The sequence below is a fragment of the Rhinolophus sinicus genome, linkage group LG17, assembly GCF_036562045.2.
Source record: "Rhinolophus sinicus isolate RSC01 linkage group LG17, ASM3656204v1, whole genome shotgun sequence".
Lineage (NCBI taxonomy): Eukaryota > Metazoa > Chordata > Mammalia > Chiroptera > Rhinolophidae > Rhinolophus > Rhinolophus sinicus.
In genome coordinates, this window is record NC_133766.1 from 11,943,799 (window position 1) to 11,965,265 (window position 21,467).

Consider the following 21,467-nt stretch of genomic DNA (forward strand, 5'->3'; position numbering starts at 1 on the left):
GAATATAATGAAAGCTATGGACTCCACCGAAAGACATGTACACAGTTTTTTAATTAAAATGTCATGTAGTTCAGACTCTTGGAACCTGTGACACCTGATTTGAGTTCGTCACTGAAAGTAGAGCTGACCGATTTCTCATTGCTCACTGCTTTCCGGTTCTCACTTGAGTCTGTAAGACAACACGCGTGCCCTTTCCGATGCTGGCGTCTCACAGATGGCAGCTTCTCCTGTGATCACAGCGCCTTCTCTGCCTTGTGCTGCGGGATGCCTTTCAGTCTTTGGTTGTGGCTACCTGCCACCTTCACTGCTTCTACTTCATGAACTGAGAAGAGGCTCTAGCGTCACGGTCCCCACACTTCTCTTCAATTGAGGCGCTACCCTAGAGGCTAGTGGCAAGGCCGTGGAACAAAGGAGAGCTCCACTCCCACTGCCAGTCCCTTACGAAAGGCAGCAGGGGTTCTAATGCGTCCCTTTCCTTCCACACCAAGGCTCTTGTTCTAACTTCGATTTGTGGTCTTCACCTCTAGAATCCTAATGTTTCCATCCCCAGCAACTGTGATGAAATGTCCTTAAATGTCCTGGATTGACAAGCTCATTCTTTTGCATAGGCAGAGACCCTTAGTAGCATTCTTTTAAAACTAACAGTTATTACTTGCAATGCACAGTACAGTGTAGGATGTAATGCTTTTTAAGACCCAGTGCCTGTACTCCAAGAAATTTAGTCTAGTAGGAAAGCCAGCTATGTGCACAAATGAGAAGAATGGAGCAGAAATATGGAACCATCTCCTTTAGGTTAATCTCTCTTAAATGTATACAAGCTATCCAATGGCTAGGTGGTCCTGGTGGAAGAAACTTAAATCCCTTTTGAGGAGTAGAATTAGGATTTGTGTTCCCTTAACCTGGAAAATTGGTTAAGGTAGGTGGTAGGCAGAATAATGCACCACCCGCCCCCCAAGGATATCCACATCCTAATCCCCAGAACCTGCGAATACGTATGTGGCACAAGGGACCCTGCAGGTGTCACTAAAGTTAAGGACTTTGAGATGGGGAAATTATCCTGGATTATCCAAGTAGGTTCGGTCTAATGTGAGTCCTTAAGTGGAAGAGGGAGACAAAAGAGTGGGTCAGGGAGATGAGACTGAAGAGGAGGCAGGAGAAATTCAAAGCAGGAAAGGAACCCAATCCATTGTTGCTGGCTTTGAAGATGGAGGAAGGAGGCCATAACCCAAGGAATGCAGTTGGCTTTTAGAAGCTGAGAACGGCTCTCAGATGACAACCATCAAGGAAACAGATCTGTCCTACAACTGCAAGGAACTGAGTTCTGTCAAGATCCAAATGAGCAAGAAAATAAATCCTTCCCTAGAGAATCCATAAAGGAACAAATAGCCCTGGCAACACAGTGATTTTAGCCCAGTGGGACCCGTGTCAGACTTCAGCCTACAGAAATGTAAGGTAAGTCAGTGGTGTTGAAGCCTCTAAATTTGTGGCAGTTTGTTATAATGGAGGTGAAAAGGAGTGGGAAGGTTAAGGAGAGAGAGAAATTTATGAAAGATCAAATTTAGAAAATCTTGTGCTTTGTGCATGCTTTAGGAATATGAGACTAGGAAAAAACTATGCCTGGAAAAGAGAAATTGGTTGAACACCAATGGCAGCAGCAGAAAGGAGGAGGGTGACTAATGAGTGAGAAGTTTGCTCTTGCAAGGCTGTTGCTCTTTCTGCTCACTTTCAACACATCCTATCTCCTCCTCTTCCTGAAGCCAAAAACCGAGATAGAGGAAGAGGACTGGAAAGGAAAATCCCTACTCTTACAGCTCATTAAATTCATTATAGAAAGATTGTTCTTGTTACGGCCTCCATGGTCAATCCCTGGAATTATCTTTTATGTCACCCAGCTAACAAAACCTTGTGTTAAAAAACAACAACAACAAAAAAAAAACAACAACTATTCAGTGAAACACTGAACAACTATGCCTTGTTCAACTTTCAGCCTCAAGAAATTCTCTATGGCAACTCAGGGTCGCCTTTGCTAGGTTACAGATCACACTGAGAAGAAGTTTAAGTGTTTGAGCCTGAGTGCTTATTTCCTTCTATATCCTAACGTCAATACAAATTTCACTTTCTAGAAAAGTTTCTTAGAAATGAGCCCCTATTTTTGAGGACACTTGGCTGTCCAATGTAAAGGTTCTATTTCTTACCTTCATTTGCAATTAGGTGTAACTATGTGACCAGGTCGTAGCTGGAGCGAGGCATGAAAGTTGAAATAATGTGTGCAGCGTTCTTAGAAAGGCCCTGTGCCTCTGCTTGGCTGGAATTGAGACATATTGGCGTGAGCACTGATGGCTGTGTTGGACCATGTCATGATTTTGAATGGAACCCAAACAAGATAGAAGAAACTTGAATTTTTAGCATGGAATATCTATCTCCCTACCAGCCCTACACTAAGCAGCTGCATGAAGCATCCACTAGCCCTATACTGAGTACCTCTGGACTTCTTGAATATGAGGGAGAAATATATTTCTATTTGTTTACCTGTCTTATTTGAATTTCTGTGTTTCCTGCAGTTGAGGTAGGATCTTACCTTATCTCATTCAGGTTACTAGCACATATAAATGGGAATGACTTAGGAATTAGCTAGCAACTTAATTTTTTTCCTATTCTCTACATAAAACACCTAATGCTTCTTTTGATGAAAGTATCAAAAACAATGTTTAAAATCACATTTGTTTTGGGGATTAAATAGTGATGATGGTGGTACATGTACTAAAAATGTACTAAGTACCACTGAATTATATCCTTTAAAATGGTGAATTTTATGGTTTATGAATTACATCTCAAAACTTACTTAAAAAGATCTTAAAATGAATCATTCAATGAAAGAGCATTACAATGTTTAAATATTTTTTAATTAAATAAGTTTTGAATTTAATTAAAACTACCCATTTCTGTGGGAGATGAGATTTATTAAAGAAATATCTGAAATATAAAACTTTAACAGAAATCCAGATCTTTAACTTGTGACTATTCTAATATCCCCCTTTAAGTTTCCTTCTATTTTATTATTATTCATTTCCAGATTCAGATTTTGCATTATTTTGGAGGGCGTATTTTCCTCTTTTTTATCTCCTGAAGCAGCTCCTTTGTCGAGGGCTTCTTCTGCTACAATACAGAACTGTTCCGTTGGTTGAAGAATGCTCACTCCATAGCCGTTATTGTTGTAAATATGATTATTCGTCATCTTCAATTTGGGTGCAGGAAGAACCTGTTGAAGCATTCGAGGAAATTAGTTTTCAATAATGTCTACAAAAATAAAATATGAAATAATGAACGTGTCATAAGCTCTAGAACTTAACATATTCTTAGGTTTTACACATTTCTTTAAAACAACTGAATTTCTCAGTTTTGAACAAGTGTTAACTTTCCTCACAGTGGATTAATGTAGTATTAACTACAAAAATGTTTAGTGAGGAAACATTAAAGTTTTCCATTTATTTTTATCAGTTATTAATAAAGATTCTAGATGCGTTTACAGCAATATCTTTTAATGTAATATAAATATGAAAATAATTTCAGATAATGAAATTTATCTGATAAACATGAAAATAATTTCAAATAATGATACATAAACTAGATTTCTAGGGGAATACCTCATTAACTACACAAGTCTAAAGAGGGACCTAAAAAGGTAGAATTTATAGAAGTAGAAAGGAATGAGGATCATTTCACTTATAAATTATGGCTATTAATGTTTTAATTGGTTAGTTCAAGTTATTTTACAAAGTTTGAAAGTAAGACAGATATTTCTTAATATGGTTATTATTCTCAATTTGGTTTACTTTCCAAAATGTATTACACATCTGCTCAATGAAAAACCTAAAACATTTTTACAGGAGCAAACATACCTACTTTCTCATATTCAAAGTTATTTTCTAAGAATTCAAGTTGAAATCATTAAATTATAAGACTAAACTTGTTTCCTATTAGCCATCATTTAAAACATTTTAATTATTTGTACTATTCTTTTCCAAATCAATGATACATTTAGGCTAAATTTTAAGACTAAAAACTAATATTTTAGTGTTTTTCTAATTATTTATAATTCTTATAACAAGTCTATATTAAGAAACATGAGAATACCTTCATATTAACTCCACCTAAGGTGCTTTTTGAACTGTCACCAGTTCTGAGGTTATTACAGTGATGAATTTCATTCCTTTCCAGAATGGCTGTGCTCCCAGGATACAGTTCAACACCAGCACCCTGTAAATTAAAAGCAAATAAAACAGTCTACAAAATACAAACATACCTCTCCAGAATTGTCTTTAGATTTGAAAATTGTAATTCTGTATTAGCAGTCTAAACATACTAAGTTACATGAAAATACATGATAGTGCAAGGAACAATTTATTGTAGATGTTTTAAAAATGTGGAAAAAGAAGGGAGTCAAAAATTTCTTTAAGCAATTCTTTTCAGTTATAAAAATTTATGTATGTATACTCTAAATCTCTCATAATGCTGCTAAAATCTGTTTACTCATTTTAGTGAAAAAGGAAGAAAAAAGTCATTCCATAACAGGTCCTAATTTTTCCACTTCCTTTAGTCTTTTTTCTCATTCAATTTTCCAGTCCTTTAATCATCTTTGTAATTGTCATCTCAAGCTGTTAGAATTAATCACACTGTACCTTACAGCAATATCTGATAGCTTGTAAGTACTATTTCTTCTTAAATAAACCATCAAGTGACTGGCTCATGATCTATTTTATAGCCACTGATTCTTAGGTTTATTTTTTAAAAATCACACTTAAAACAAAGCTAATAATTCTTTACTTTGGAGTGAAGCAGTTCACTTTTCCTAAGTGTACTGTGACACTCTTGTATGGGTCCTCATTTCGTTTATGTTTATTAGTTTCTAAGCTCACAATTCAACTCAAAGATGTAATTGTTACACCCTTTGTTTGCATACTAAGATCACTCAAAGTTATCTATAGTCATGTAAAGCCATAGTTTTTAAAATGAAGTACCTGGGCACCAGTTATTTCACTGTCTGTAATTGTCAAAGCAGCCCCTGTAAGAACACACACTCCTGTTCCTTCACATTTTAATACACAGTTTTCTAGAATCATGTGACCAGACTCCACCACCACAATACCATCAACTGTCCCTTGTTGTATCAAGGATAGATTCATTAGTTTCACATTATCAGCTTTGGACACCACAAAACTGTCATGACAAGGTTCGGAAGTAATCATAATTTCCTCTCTGTTTCCAACTCCTAAGTCATAGGGACAAAGATACATAATTAAATCAGTAATCCCAAAGGTTAGAGCCCTTTAGTCATTCAATAATACTTGCTGTCACTAAGTTTTTCTGTTCACATATTTTAAATAATATATATGAATATTTAGTTAACTAATCAGATACTTTATAATGTAATCTTTTGTCCTTATTTGATGCCATGATGGAAGATTCTGGGTTTATAATCAGTCTAAGTGTACCTATGGCATTCAACATACTCATTCCACTACATATTTCTCTAAACTATATAATCAGCAATCATCTACAAAATACCAAAAAAAAAAAAGTATCTTACCATAATCTAGTTTCAAAACCATAATAAATTACCAGACTAAAAAAGACTGGCAGAGACTCTTGAATTAGGTTACAAGATTAATGTAGTCATCCATAATTTTGCTCTACAGTAGTCAAAGCAATCTTCTAAATTTAACATCAATCCAAAAATAAGGGGTTGTATTTTCAAGAAAGCTACAAATTTTTAAAATTACAAATATGATCCTTCTTATCCATATAGCTCAGCAAAATACTACTGATTACAGTGATCAAAATCTAGTGAAAATTTTGCTTAGTTTTTGCATTGATAGGCAACGTTTAAGTCACCTGTTCTTTGCTTTCGTCCAGACCGAGGGAATACCCATACTTCAATGTAAAAGGGCAGAATTAAAGATACTAAATATATTCAGAACCTAAACCTAGAAAAAAGTAAACTCTGCTTTTTTACTTCTATTTTAGTAGATTTGCATGTGCATTAACCTTTTGAGAAAATGCTGGATATATTTTAATACAGCCTTATATTTGGGGTTTCCCATTACAGTGATATGAAGTGCAGTGGAGATAGATGAAAACAAAGTTGTTTGGGTAAAAATATAGATGGGGCTCATAGAAAATATTTTGAATACGTTTTTTTTGTTTTGTTTTGATCATTTAGAATCTGCTACATTATCATGGAGAAGAAGTAGTCTCATTGATTGATTTACTCTGGTACAGTATGTCCAAATGAAATCACCTGTACAGATAATGTACTCATGAACAAAATATTTTTTTCCTTTTTTTAAGCTGAGAAAAATCTTAATTGTAAAAAAGGCACATATTTTCTAATTTCTAATAATTTGATTAACCATGTTTATAATATACATTTGTCCAGTACACATTGCTATAAAAATATTGCAAGGATGCCCTGCTTACCCTTTATAACGATGTCTTCAGTCAATAAAGCAAGATTTACAGCTTGATATTCTCCTGGAAAAATAACTACCGTATCTCCACTATAACAACTATCCAAAGCCAAGTCCAAATCATCATGCTGTTGGAGAAGTGTGTCTGAAGGTAAGTCCTTTACCTGAAAAGAGGAAATAAGACAGCACACCTTCAACAATAGGTTAAACTGAAAGGTCATTTTAATCAGTTAACTTATTGGTAACATGTGCTTTTCCCAAGACTTACCTTGTCTAGGTAATACACTGTAATTACTGGCTGTATTTATATGTGTTTTAATGCTCACATTATCAGTCCATCATGTAAGGGAATGATGTAATGAGATTTTCTTTATGATCACTAATAATTTTACAGCTATTAAATACTGTCTGCCAGAAGTCATATTTTGAACCTTAACATTTTTACCTCCTAAGCTTCACAACAGTTCTTTGAAGTAAAATATTATTGTCCCCTTAAAAGGTTAAGGAAATTGAAACTCAGTGACATGAAGTGATTTGCCCAAGGACACAGAGCAGTGAGTGGTGAAGCTCAGCTTTAGATCCAGCTCTTTGTGACAACAGATCACTTTCCAATATAATACAATTTTGTTTTCTTTAACTCAAATTGACCCTACAATTTTGGTAAATCAACAAAAATTTATATATTAAAGATTGTAGAACTAAAAACAAAATGTACCAGGAATTTGCACTGGGGGTAGAAAGGGGTAGAGAAGAGCTTCATTATTAGTGCCGTGAAGAGTGAGGCTCTTTAAAAATAAAATGAGGAAACTAAAAATATATTCTGAAAAATACCATTTCATCAATAGAAATGACAATATAGTTCATATATCTTTTTCTTATAAAAGTGGTTTAGGACCCACCGTAATGGCCTCATTTTAAATTATTTGCTTCTTTAAATACCTTATCTCCAAATACATATGGTTATATTCTGAGGTACTGGGGTTAAGACTTCAACATAGGAATTTTGGGGAGATAGCATTCAGTCCATAACATCCCCTAAGATCAGGAACAAGACAAAGACTCCCACTTTTACCACTGCTATTCAGCATCATATTAGTCAGAAGAATTTCTAGCCAATGCAACTAGATAAAAAGAAATAAAAGGCATCTAGAATGGAAAGGAAGAAGTAAAACTATATTTACAGACAACATGATCCTATATAGCCTATACATAGAAAATCCCAAAGAATTCACCAAAAAAAGTATAATAGCTAATAAAGTCAACGAAGTACAAGGTATAAGATCAACACAAAAAAGTCAGTCTTGCTTCTACTCGTATATACCAGCAATGGACATTCTGTAAAGGAAATTAAGAAAACAATTCCATTTACAATAGCATCCAATATAATAAAATGTGTAGGAATAATTTTAACCTGCATAAAAGATGAAAGCTTCCTATGTCCAAAACTATAAAACCTTGCTGAAAGAAATTAAAGAATACCTAAATAAGTGAAAAAATCCCATGTTCATGGACTGGAAGATTTTAATAGTACTAAGATGACAAGACTACCCAAATTGATCTACGGATTCAATGTAATCCCTATCAAAATTCCAACAGCTTTTTTTTCTTTGCAGAAATGGAAGAGCTCATTCTCTCATTCATATGGAATGGCAAGAGACCCTGAATAGCCAAAAGATTATTGGGGAAAAAAAGATGGAGGACTCAATTTCTGATTTCAAAACTTTCTACAAAGCAACAGTAATAAAACTGTGTGATATTGCCATAAGGATAAACATTCTGACCAATGGAATAGAATTAAAATCCCAGAAGTAAATCCATACCACCATGACCAACTGATTTTTAACAAGAGTGCCAAGACCATTCAATCTCTCTCAACAGTGGTGTTGGGACAATTGGATAACTATATGCAGAAGAATGAAATTGAACTACCTCACACCATATAAAAAAATTAACTCAAAATGGATCAATGACCTAAATATAAGAGATAAAACCATAAAACTCTTAGAAGAAAACATAAGAGTACATTTTTATGACCTTGGATTTGAAAATGACTTCTTAGGTATGACACCAAAAGCATCAAACTTTGCAACTTTTGTACATCAAAGGACATAAGAAAGTGAAAAGACAACTATGGAATGGGAGAAAATACTTGCAAAGCATACATTTAATACTAGGTCTAGTATCCAGAATATATAAAGAATTCATAATCATCAACAACAAAAAGACAACCCAATTGAAATATGGGCAGAGGACCTGAATAGACGTTTCTCCAAAGAAGACATACAGATGGCCAATAAGCACGTGGAAAGATGCTCAACCTCATCAGTCATTAAGGAAATGCAAATCAAAACCACAATGAGATACCACTTCATACCCACTACGATGTCTATAACAAGAAAGATAACAAGTGTTGCTAAGGATGCGGAGAAATCAGGACCCTCATACATTCCTGGTGGGGATTAAAATGGTTCCGCTGCGGTGGCAAACAGTTTCGTATCTCAAAAAGTTAAACAGAATTACCATATTAACCAATAATTCTACTAAGTAAATACCCCAAATAATTGAAAACAGGAAGTGACAGTAGTTTATCATGCAACCCTAGTTTTAAAATCAAAGGTATGTATCAGTGTTGTTTTTTTAATCAACTTTATTAAGGTATAATTTACATAACATTCATTTTAAGTGAACCATTTCATGATGTTTCACAAATGTAAACACCCATTTAAAGCAATCACAATAAGCAAGATATAGGACATTCCTATCACACTCGGTTGTATCTATAAACTCATTGCCAAACCCAAGGTCTCCCTATGTTTTATTCTAGAAGTCTTATAGTTTTGCTTTACATTAAGAGCTATGGATCACTTAGAGTTAATTTGTGTGAAAGCTTTTTTCTTGTAAAGATGGTAATGATAACTCAAAAGCTCTTACATGTCATAGCTGGATCTGGAAATCCTTTTCTATAGTTTCCATATCCCTGTTGAGATTTCCCAAATATTAACACCATATTTTCCTTTAATTCTTTAGACATATTTATTTTAATAGCTGATTTGAAGTCTTTGTCTGGTAAAGCCAACATCTGGACCCACTGAAAATCAGTCTATACTGTCTTTTTTCCTGAGTATGGATCTAATATTCTGCTTTCTTTGCATGTCTATTAATTTTTTGGTTGAACACGAGGTTTTGTGTGATATATTTTAGTAATTCTGGATTGTGTTATGTTCTTCTGAGGACTGTTAGTCTTATATTCTAACAGGCAGTAGGAGGTATGCAGCAGCTGACATCTCCGCTCATTTTTCTAGACTGCCAGGTACCATTTTTTGCACGGTTCCCAGATTTATCTGCCCCACCAATGCTAGCTAGCATAGTTTAGTGGTCAACCAAGGATTTGGGCAGAGTTTATGCTCAATTTTTGGATACCCCCCTTTTACAGCTCTTTTACTTTCAGGATATCCCACCTCAATTTCCAGCTGCTCTGTCAGCCCTGAACTCTATCCTTTGTGACCTTGAAACATATTGCATTTTTTTGCTGCCAGTGCTATGAGAATTGGTGATCACCCTCGGACCAAAAAGCCAAAAATTCCCATTTCTTACCCGTTCCAAGGATAAATCTATTTCAAGGATAAACTTTTCTGGTTGTCACCTGCTTTAGATCATTTCATAGTGTCTTCAAATAGTTGAATCCTTTTAATATATTTTGTCCAGATTTTGTAATTGTTATCTATGGGAGGGTTTGACCAATTTACTCCACCACTCCCAGACCTAGATTCTCTGATTATAACTTTTAAGATGAGAGAACTTTGTGTTGCCCTAAGTCATTAGAATCTCAAGTCTAGTGATAATTTGTATTCAAATTCAACTTTCGTTGAATCTGCATTTCTAATAAGTGAATTTCAAAAATCTTATCTGTATTAATTTTCAAAGTAACTCCAACGTTTTGTTACACAGGGATCCCAATAATAAGGAAATATCAAAAATAGGCACTAGAAGGGGATTCTTAGTGATGAAAAAAAATAGGTCAAATTTGAAAGAAAGTACACAAAGAAAAGATTTAGGCTAAGTGAAATGTGGGTCAGGGTTCCTAAGGCAAAGAATGAGTAAAGGTAGAACACAGAGAGGGGGTTTAACAATTTAGTATGAAATAGAAGGCCTTTGGCTCCCTTCAAGATTTTCCACTAATTTGAGGGACATGAGCAAGAATTCCTGTTTCCTCTCTATTTAAAACAAAGGCAGAAATATGTATATTTTACTGTATAGTAATATAAAAATATTTTAATACATTTTGAAGTATTCTGGAGGATGATGCTGGTTAAATCTACATTGTTTTATTTATCATCAAAAACAATATCAACTTATGTTGGTTAGAAAAGCGGAAATTAAGAGACAGCCAAATTAGTCAACTCTGTCTTTACATATTATATGTGGAGGAGATCCACCTCCGTGCTTATGCTTTGGCCAAAATAAAAAAGGTAAAGATAAAAGATAAGGAAAGGACTAGATTTATGAAATTTTTTTCATCAATTCATCTAATATAAAAATAATTTTCCAATATTGGCAGTTGTACCTTATGCTTATCTCATAAATTGGACATCTAATTTTATAATCATTTCAATCGGGGTAACATACCTAAGTTAAGTGACATGATAAAAGAATGACCATGTAATCTTTTTGTTTCCATTTAAAATAGAGCAAATTATTACCGGAGGCGTAAATCTTCCCACATTTTCAATAATCCACAGAGCATTACTATCTCATAGTATTTTTTCCAGCATTCAACAGCCTCTGCTGCAGAGGGATCTTCTTTAATGTTGCTCTGATACTCAATGAGCTCCACACGCTTGTTTTTATATTTCTCCAAAGTTTTTTTGAAACGCTGTGCAATAGGACCAGGTATTGTTCCATCCTGTATATCACACCACCTGAAAAGCATCAATATGGTTACAATGTTTATGTTAGATAATGTACTGAGTAAGTTTTTAACTATACTTACAAATTAATTCTTTCTTCAATCAAAGCGGTATAATTCTCACAGCTTTCTTCATCATCCCAGTCTCTCCAAAGAAAGTCATAAAAAAACCTATGATAAATTAAGATGAAAGTGATCAAAAACAGCAAGTACCACGTTTAGAATTAAAAAGACATTCTGATGTCAGAATTCTTTACATGAATCTTAATTCTTAAGAAAAATATTTTTAAGTGACCTTTCAATGAACTAACATTAAAGGTTAACTTTAAAAATTAGATTATCTGGATTCTATTTTAGATTACTACAGATAAGATAATGTTTCTTGAAGTGGAACTATAAATTTCAGATTTCATAGATTTTGGTTATTTTGTTCACCAAAAAAATAATACTTAAGATATAATCAAATTTGTACATTGAGGGGAGGAAAGCATTAGAAAAACATAAACATGCCCCAGAATATCCTATATTAAGTTTATGGATAGCTTCTCTCAAATTGTATCAGCTTGTTAAGAAATAATCATAATGTAAATGATGACATCCAGTATTTGTAATGCCCTTAAATGTGAAAAATGAAATCTGATATATTTAAGATCCTTAAATATGAACAGAATTTAATATTGTCTCTAGAAATTTTTTAATTCAATTTTTATAAAATGCAAGATTGAAAAAAGGGCAAATTTTTCATTGCCAATATATACTTCACAAGAGACTGTTTTCACTAAAAGAGTTAATATGTTCATTAAAAATGAACAAATTGAATTCAGCAGTGAGTAAAAATTACATCAGTAAATATTCATAAAGTGTTTATATGAACAAAACTTACGTATTAAATTTTTTAATGATAATTGTAACTTTCAGAAGTAAAAGTTCTAATACCTTACAACTTCCAAGGCCAAAGCAATATCATGTAAATCAGAATCTTGTCGTTCAACAGGGTACACTTCCAAGAGAGGCACACTATGCTCTAGTTCTTCTAAAATCTCATCAACCAAATCCCTTGGAATATTTGAAATGTTAGAAGAAAAAGGCTCAGCAACAGAAACAGTAACTTTGAAACAAGATGATGAGCTTTGGTGTGGTTTACAAGTTACCTAAAATAGATATTATAAAATATATAATTACAAATGCAAGTAAACCACAAGGAATTTCTTCTCCTATATGAGCTACTTATAAAATTTCTTTTAAATATTTTATGATTTCTCTAACAATCAATATATAGAATAATTACAGATCAATATTAAATAAAATATCAACATAATTTTTCAAACCCTATTTCTTAAACATTCGTTTTTAAGGTTCATGAGAGGAAGTGCATTTATCTCCTACATTATTTCTAAGTGTGAGTTGCCAAACGTTTGGATTTTATAGAACAGTAGTATTTAAAGGTTTTTTTTGGACCAACTTTGCCATGAAAGGACACAAACAGTAAATGCTTAATTTGACAAAATTTTGCTTTATAAACAACACCCTGTTGTGTTTACTTGGCTCATTTCACCACAATATAGTGAGAACCTCCAGCACTTGCCTGATAATCAATGCTTGAGAATCACTGAGTCAACAGTACTGTTTTAAAAATTAATAAATATTAACACAAAATTAAAAATTAACAGAAGTTGGTATACTTTACACATCATACAAGTTTGTCAATTATACCTCAATAAAACTGAAAAACATTAACACTTCCAATAATCAACTTTGAAAAATTTCAAGTTCATGTCCAATAAAATTATTTTTAGGTAGAGCTTATTTACCTAAAGCTACTCATGGCAGCTTTATTCATAACTACCCAAACATGCAAGCAACAAAGATGTCCTTTGTAAGTAAATGGCTAAATAAACGGTGGTACATCCAGACAATGGAATGTTACACAGTGCTAAAAAGAAATGAGCCATCAAGCCATGAAAAGACATGGAGGAACCTTAAGTGCATATTTCTAAATGAAAGAAGCCAATCTGAAAAGGCTACATACTATATATATAATTCCAACTATGTGACATTCTGGAAAAGGTAAAACTATGGAAACTGAAAAAAATCAGTGTTTGCCAGGGGTTGGGTGGGGGTGGAGGGGATGAATCGGCAGAGAACAGGATTTTTAGGGCAGTGAAAATACTTTGTATGATAGTCTAATGGTGCATACAGGTCATTACACATTTGTCCAAACCCATAGAATATACAGCACCAAGAATGAACCCTAACGTACACTATAGACCTTGGGTAATTATGATGTGTCAGTGTGTAAGGTTCATCAACTATAACATGTGCCAGTCTGGTGGGGGGGCTGATAATAGGGGAGGCTGTGCATTTGTGGGGGCAGGGGATCTGTGGGAAATCTCCGTACCTTCCTCTTGGTTATGCTTTGCACCTGAAACTGCTCTAAAAATGTTTAATGTTATATTAAATATTAACACAAACCGTAACATTAACACAAACACTTCCAGTCATCAATTTTGAAAAAGTTCAAATACATGTCTCAATGACAGTCTTTATATTTAGGTAGAATTAAGAAACATTTTAAATATTAGCAAGTGTTATAGCATCAATACATATGATATGTACATCAATAAATATAGGAAAGGTCTTCAATTCACTAACCAAACTTTGAAGTACAAATTTTATAATCAATTTAATATAAATTCTATTTTTCAAAAAGCTATGGGACAGAAAAAAGGAGGAAAAATAGAGTAACAATTTAAAACTGGGTGTTTGAATATAAGTATCTGCAGCCCATATTTGTGACAGATCAAAAATATATTTCCAAAAAGTAGGTATAACATTTGATAGAGCCTTGTATCTTAAAATTTTAGACTTGGTTTTTTAAATCAGTATTCTACATGCATATAGTTTAGAATCAAATGGCTACACTAGGTTTGTTTTGAGAAATAGAATTCCTTGACGATCTCCCACCACCCTCTAATTCTTGTTCCTCGGCGGCAAGCACTTTTAATTCTTTTAGCTGATTATTTTGAAATTTACCTCTTTATTTTTAAATAATGTTCTTATATTGCCATTTACAGTTTTGTTTCAGTGTTTGGCATTATTTATTGACTTTTTATATAAGAATTTACTTGACTCATTTACCCCCACCCCCATCACATACACCCACACTCTCCTGGTCCTTCACTCACCAGTATAGTTGTATCTTAGTATTCAGCATTTACCTTAAGGTTTGAAAATGCCATTTACAGGTAAGCCATATCATGTAAACTGGTTAATTTTTGTTTCCTGACCAAACTTTTGTTTCTCACGAGTCAATAATTGTATTGCTTTTCATTTGCTCCATTTTCTATGTATGTGCCTTTCATTAACTTAACCTCCAATTTCCTAAGTTGTGTAAATCTTTCAAGATGTTCAAAATACAATAGGTCGTGTTTGAAATGAAATACCAGTTTCATTTTCTTGAAGCACTCTTTTCCAGAGTTCTTTGACTAGTTCCAACCTGAGCTGGCTCTCCAGGCCTGCTACAGACATAGCTGGCATCGCTTCGTTCTGGGAATTCCCTTTACTTTCTCTTATGTTGGCCTCTCTACATTTTGGATCTGATATCTTATTTCTTGATTTACGTCTGTGACTGAAGACGACATCCATTAACTTCCCGAGAGGGGAACACTGGACACAACTTTTGAGATCACACATAACTGAAAATATCTTTTTTTTCTACTCATATGTTCTGCCGTGGTTCTTTCCATGGGTACTCCATGTATCAGTATCTTTAGGTCTTTTCTTTTGAGCTGATCATAGAAAAACCTGTCAATTCCCGCGCCTGGAGGGATATGCCTTAGCTGCTTGTGGTTTAGAAGCAGCAGAGTCGGGGTAGAAGGCAGAGGATTCCCACATTCAGTATCAGTCAACTTTCTTACTCCCGTCTTCTCAATGGGATACTCCCATTCTAAGTCATGCTTCTCAAGCCAGCTTCTTAAATCTGTAGGTTTATGCCTTTTGCCAAATTTGGGGAATAGCCATTATTTCTTTGAATATTTTTTCAGCCCCACCTTTTCTTCTCTCCCTCTGGGACTCTGAAGACATGAATATTTGGTTTTTGTTATAGTTCAATACATCCCTGAGGCTCTGAGTATTTTTGTTTTGTTTTGTTTTCCAGTCTATTTTCTCTCTGGGGTTCAAGTAATTTCTGTTTCTATCTTCAATTCATTGATTGCTTCCTCCAACTTCATTCTGCTCTTGTGTGCATCCATTGAGTTTATTTCGGTTATTGTACTTTTTCAGTTCCAAGACTGTTGTTTTTCTTTATATGTTTCTTTCCTTTATTTGCAAAGACTTTCTATTCCTTTGCTGAGATTGTTATTTCATGTGTTTCACATCCGTTCATAATTAAATGCACATTTTTTGATGACTGCTTTAAAATCCTAGTCAGATCATTCTAACATCTGTGTCATCTCGGTGTTGATGTCTATTGTTTTATCCCATTCAAGTTAAGATTTTCCTCATTCTTAGAAATGATTGAGAAGTGATAAAAAGTGATTTTCTATTGAAACTTGGACATATTTTGGTATGAGATTCTCAATCTTATTTAAGTCAGTCAGAGGACCGACATGGAAAGGGGGCTGCTACCATGGTACTGCCAGATGAGGATGGAAGTCCAGGTCCTCCACTCAGCCTCTATCAACACCGGGGCGGGGGTTGGGGGGTCTTTGTTACTGCTATTCAGAGGTGGGAGTTCAGGTTCCCCATTAGGCCTGACTGGGAGAGAGAGGAACACCTCATTACTGCTCCCCCGTTGTCTTCACGGACGTCATTGTTGGGGGGGGTAGGGGTGAAAGTCCTGCTTCTCCAGTAGACCCTTTCTGACACCACCCTTGCTGGAGGGTCCAGGCTTTCCACACAGTCTACATTGACACCAAGGGGTGGGTAGGGAAAATTCCTTACCACCCAGCTCCCCGTTTTCTTCCCACTAGGTCTTCTCTACTACCATTGTGACAGTGGGGTTCCTGTGTCTTGATACAACTTGGCAAAGGTAGTCTCTATGATTGAAAATAGGCCATCATTTACCTGTAAAATGCCACTACTCCACAGGACACAGAACTGAATTGCTTTCAGGTAGTGTGCATTGTAATGAGTTTAAAATGCAAGTTTTTTCTGTGACCAAAACTACAGATTTGAAATATCTATCTGAGACAGGGGTACCATTGGTGATTGTAAATATTAATTTCTGTACAAGTATAATTGACCTTTTAGGGAATCAAATTTAGAATATCAAATATGCCACAATATTCAACTTCCAGACAGGGAAAAGCAAAATCTTATCAGATGAAGGCTTGAAAGTTGATGTATTAAAAGGCTACTTTCCATGGGAAAAAAATTTCAAATTTTATTGATAGTTTTCTGATCCATTTTTTCTTTCCTAATCTAACTAAATCTCATAATTCAGATAAATTAAGATTAAAGGGAAATGATGGAAAAAGAAGATCCAAATTTGTTAAAGCTTAAATTACTATTTTTTAAGAAACATGTTTTTATTATTTTTGTTATTTTAACAATTGAAACTAGGCTAATAAATACTGTCTGAGACTACTACATTCCATTGATAGCTATTTGGTATATATAATATAATGATATAATGATAACTATAATGATAACTATTTCCCGGTAAATGACTGCGATATCCCCCCTTACGTTCTTTTTATACTAATTTGCTTAGAAACTTAAAATACAAGTACACTTTTGTCAACCTCCGTTTAAGTATCAAAACCCAAAATTAATAAGGTAATAATTTGGTCTTAAAAAGAACTGATAACTTCATGTAAAAGATCAGGTAAAAAATTTTCACCTCAACCAGTATACCAACAAAAGGGATAGAAGCTTCTTTGTATTTGACAAAGAATAATTCAGGATTAGTCTTCCAGACTCCAAGCCATTTATCTTTCAACTTTAATTTTTCTGATAGATATTTACTCATAGCCTCATCAGCATCTTCTGCCTAGCAAAAGAAAAAAAAATATATATATATATATATGAAATTCTAGATTTATATATATTTTTACAGATTTCTATTTAAATATGGAACAATACATCCTTAACAATGAAAAACCTGGAAAATAATAGATTTTAACTGAATCTATAAGGGAACATATCATAAACATTAAAAAATTAAAATGAAAGATCTAGTCACTCAATAACTCATAATTCTGAGATGAGACATCTACTTATTATATAACAATTGTTGATATTTTGGTGTATTTCCTTCCAGTGTTTTTTCTATGCATATATTCATCATACATATAAATCATATGTTTTATCTCCTGATTTTTTTTACTTAATTTCGTAATGGTAGCGTGAGCAAATCTATTAGTTCTTGAAAACATAATTTTTACAGCTGCATGTATTGTTTTTCCATGATATGAAGCCGCCACAACTTCTTTACTGCCGCCGTGGTTGGAAATTTAGTTTCTAATTTTTGACTTTTATAAATATCACTGCGCTGAATATCCTGTTACATAAATTATTCTGCTATAACTTAAAAAAAAAAAAGGTTAGAAACAGAATATTTGCTCTATTCAGTGTTACCAGGTACAGTATGTATCTTCTATACAAAACATCATTCCACATCGTCGACTGGTGTCTGGGAACCATTCTTAGGGTATAAACATTTTTAGCATTGCAGTGTAAAAGTCAAGGCTAAGAAATCCGATCCTCACCTTTGGGCATAGATTATTAAGTGAAGAAACTAAGATGTATACCTGGGCGTTGATAAGGCCTATCTAGCTTCATCTTTTAGGAGCTCTTGGAAAACCAGAAAAAACACTAGTATCAGAGCTGTCCCCTTAACTGACAAATTTTCTGTTTGACGGAAATTGAATTGTAACTCTTTTGGGGCAGGGCCTGAGTACATCTCAGGTGGAAGCCCTGTAAAGGTTAAGTAAGTTTGATTTTCTGAAAAGCAGGTTTTCTGTGTGCCTTCTGTACCGCCGTCACCTTGAGAGCTAGTCCCGAATGCTCCGCTGGTCCCCCTACGAGGGTGGGTCCTACGCTGGGTTCCGGCCCGTCTCCCATTCTCACCTTACAGCCCTCCAGCACCGTGTCGCAGTACAGCGCCACCTTCTCGTCCCGCCACATGCCCCGCATGGGGGCCGTGCATACTGGGGGCAGCGGCTGCGCCTCCTCTTCCTCCTTGGGCACCAAGAGAACGGGCTCTTCCTCCTCCTCCGCGACCCCTTCTCGGGAGTCCTCGGCCTGAGCGCTGGGCAGGAGCTGGAGCCGCCGCCGGGCCGCGGCCCGGCCCACTCTGCCCATCACGGGTCGAGGGGACGCCACCACCGATCGCACTGGGGACGTGCTGCCCTTTCGGGTCCTCGCCGCCGCCAACTCCCCGGGTGGGGCAGAGACAACCTTGTCGCCCGGCTTGCCCGGGCTAATGGTTAGGACTGAGTCCTCGGGCACGGCAGCCCTGGGCCCCGACGCCATCGCCTTCGCACCCCGAGGGCCAGCAGCAGCCGTTAGCCACCCTTCCCGCCCTGCGGCGCCCTGGCCAATGGGCGAGCTGCGCCCTCCCATGGGCAACGAGCGCCGCGGCTCGAGGGCGTCCCTCCCCCGCTGAGTGGGAGACGGGGGTGGGTCGGGGTATTGGGGATCGATAGGCATGTTGTGGGCCGCGGTTTAGGGCGGGGTGGGGTGAAAGGTTCCGAGCGAGGTGTCGGGGGACGGCGTCTGGGCGGGGCGTGATGGCGGGGGCGGGGCTTAAGGCGGGGGCGGGGCTTGGACACTGGGGGCGGGGCGGGATGGCCGGGATGGCGGGGGCGGGGAGGGGGCGGGGCTTGGACACTGGGGGGCGGGGCGGGATGGAGAGTGCTGAGCTCTCACGGCCGTTATCCCACTAGGTGGTGCCCACTCAGGCGCTCGCTGCGACCCCCCGCCCCCCCGCCCAAGAATCGCCTCGTGACAGAATTCTCAGCCCAAGGCAGGATTTCTTAGGATCCTCATCTATGTTCTAAGTCATTGTGAGCCACCCTCCTGGTCATTATGACCTAACAAATTCGCTACCCACCACTCCACACACGCCTATCTGCACAAACAGCCTTAAAGAAGGTTTATGTTTTATACTGGGAGGCGATAGTAACTGGAACCCTCTGGTTAATACTAGAGGAAACTTCAGTGACAAATCCAGCCACCTAGCTTTCCCCCAACCTATTAACACAGTTCCCAGAATAAACTTAGCTTTACATTTTAAACAAGACAGGCACTTTCTGCCAAGGATAGGTTCGTCTCTCTTCGTGTCTCCGTTGTTCCCCTCAAAATTCTCACATAAAAGATTGTATTATGTAACCGTTAAACTGGATTCCAATTTCCAGCTGAGGAGTAAGCATGCAAACTATGAACACTTTCACAATAAAAGTCTGCTCAAGAGAATACATTTTGGAGAAGAACAGAGACCACTCATTTCTGTTATTTTTCTCTTAAACGCACACTTTGCCAATTGGAATAAGTTTTGTTTACAGTCTAGCTGGAAAGTATTACACAGGGGCTGACAGCTCCCACGGAGAAGAACAGCACTGGGAAAACACCTGCCTTCCTTCACACTCATCTGGAAGGACACTGTGTTTATTCTGAGGAAAAGATCAGTATTAATATTGTGTTACTATAGTTCAGGGAATAATTACAACATTCATCATGTTTTGACTCTGAAGTTTTTTTTTTTCCTTTTGTCAGGAGTCCTGGATTTTGTTTAAAAGGGTACCTACCTGTATATTTCACTTACCGAAGGGAAAAATTAGTTACTCTAGTATTTCTTCAGTTTGTTTTTAAATAAATTGTGGAGTTTTTCTTCTTAGGTTCAGAATAATGGAGACCTCTTGTCCTCATCCAAAATTCAAAAGCAACAACTCCCTCTCCAAAAAAATAAAAGCAAACAATTATTTGTCAGGGACCTGCTATGCGCCGGGCAATCCATAGAGGCCAAAGTTACAGATATAAAAGACAAAATCCCTATACTCATAATCCTAGTGAAGGGTGCAGATAAATCAATAGATAATTGTGTTTGATGAGGAATATATATATATATATATATATATATATATATATATATATATATGCACTTTAATCCACATTGTGGGGGGTTAAAAAGACCTTTTTTTCCCCCAGAAGTGATACTTAAACTGAATCTTTATTATGAAAACAGTATCTATACCCCAAGGCAATTTGGGCAATACAGAAAAGCATAAGAAAGAAGAAAATTTAATTCAGTTGTCTTTCCAATGCTTGGCAATAACTACTGTTAGATTTTGGAATATTGTCTTTCAATATTTTTTTCCTATCACATTATTGCAAAGTTTAGATAATATTAGCTTTTTTAATTTTTTTATTTAGTGTATCATAAGCATTTTCTTGTCTTATAAATTATTTTAACATCATTTTCAATAGCTGCATACACTCTCTTTGTATGGACATAATTTCCATAAGTCTAAACTTTTGTATGTTTGGGTTACATTAATTTTTATAATAATAAATATGCTTTTTCTTTTTTAATCTTTGTGCATACGTTTTTGCCTGTATTTAAGATCCCCCGCCCCCAGGAAAATGAGGGATTCCTGAGTTAGGATGTGTAAATATTTTAAAGCTCTCAAGTATTGCCAAGTTGTTTTCCAAAAAGCGTGTGTTAAATTCTACTCTGATTAGCAGATAAAAATCCCCATATGGGCCATATTATAAAATGGAAATAAGTTATAGGCACCTAAGGCAGAGGCAGAATGGGGGATGGAGTAAACATTCCAGCCAAGTGAGTCGTTAGTGGTTTTACAGAGTGGTAAAAGAACTTGCTCTAGGTAGTTGGTATGGCTGCAATAGAGTGATCAAATTGGGACAAAACCTCAGGTTGGAGAGCCATGCACAAGCTATATCACAAAGGGTCATGTATTTGATGCATATGAGGAATTGAATTCTAGCCATATTGATGAACTCTCCCTTATCCAACTTTATATTCCACTCTCTGATCCAGATTCTGCCAGTATGTCTTGGCCACTCTGTGTCCTCGTCCTCCCTTAGCAGACCTAGTACCTCTCTGGCTGGGTGATGCTGTGTCTTAACCC

General features: G+C 36.0%; 1 protein-coding gene across 1 annotated transcript; it reads right to left on the minus strand.

Annotated features, from left to right (window-relative positions):
• Positions 1 to 2,881: 2,881 nt before the first annotated feature.
• SHCBP1L (SHC binding and spindle associated 1 like) lies at positions 2,882 to 19,013 on the minus strand. Its single transcript, XM_074322446.1, has 9 exons — positions 18,445 to 19,013; positions 17,216 to 17,365; positions 12,310 to 12,524; positions 11,458 to 11,544; positions 11,168 to 11,386; positions 6,478 to 6,695; positions 5,019 to 5,269; positions 4,135 to 4,257; positions 2,882 to 3,259 (listed from the first exon to the last, which is right to left on the minus strand). Exons 1-9 carry the CDS (start codon positions 18,937 to 18,939, stop codon positions 3,008 to 3,010), a joined length of 2,010 nt encoding a protein of 669 aa, XP_074178547.1. The 5' UTR covers positions 18,940 to 19,013; the 3' UTR covers positions 2,882 to 3,007.
• Positions 19,014 to 21,467: the final 2,454 nt, after the last annotated feature.

Excerpts from the sequence above, each read along its gene's own strand:
- SHCBP1L (XM_074322446.1), bottom strand. The coding sequence starts at position 18,939 with ATGGGAGGGCGCAGCTCGCCCATTGGCCAGGGCGCCGCAGGGCGGGAA. Across the intron at positions 11,387-11,457 it reads ATTGAAGAAAGAATTAATTT|GTGGTGTGATATACAGGATG; the intron begins GTAAGTATAGTT and ends GATGCTTTTCAG. Across the intron at positions 4,258-5,018 it reads GTGAAATAACTGGTGCCCAG|GGTGCTGGTGTTGAACTGTA; the intron begins GTACTTCATTTT and ends TTTAATTTACAG.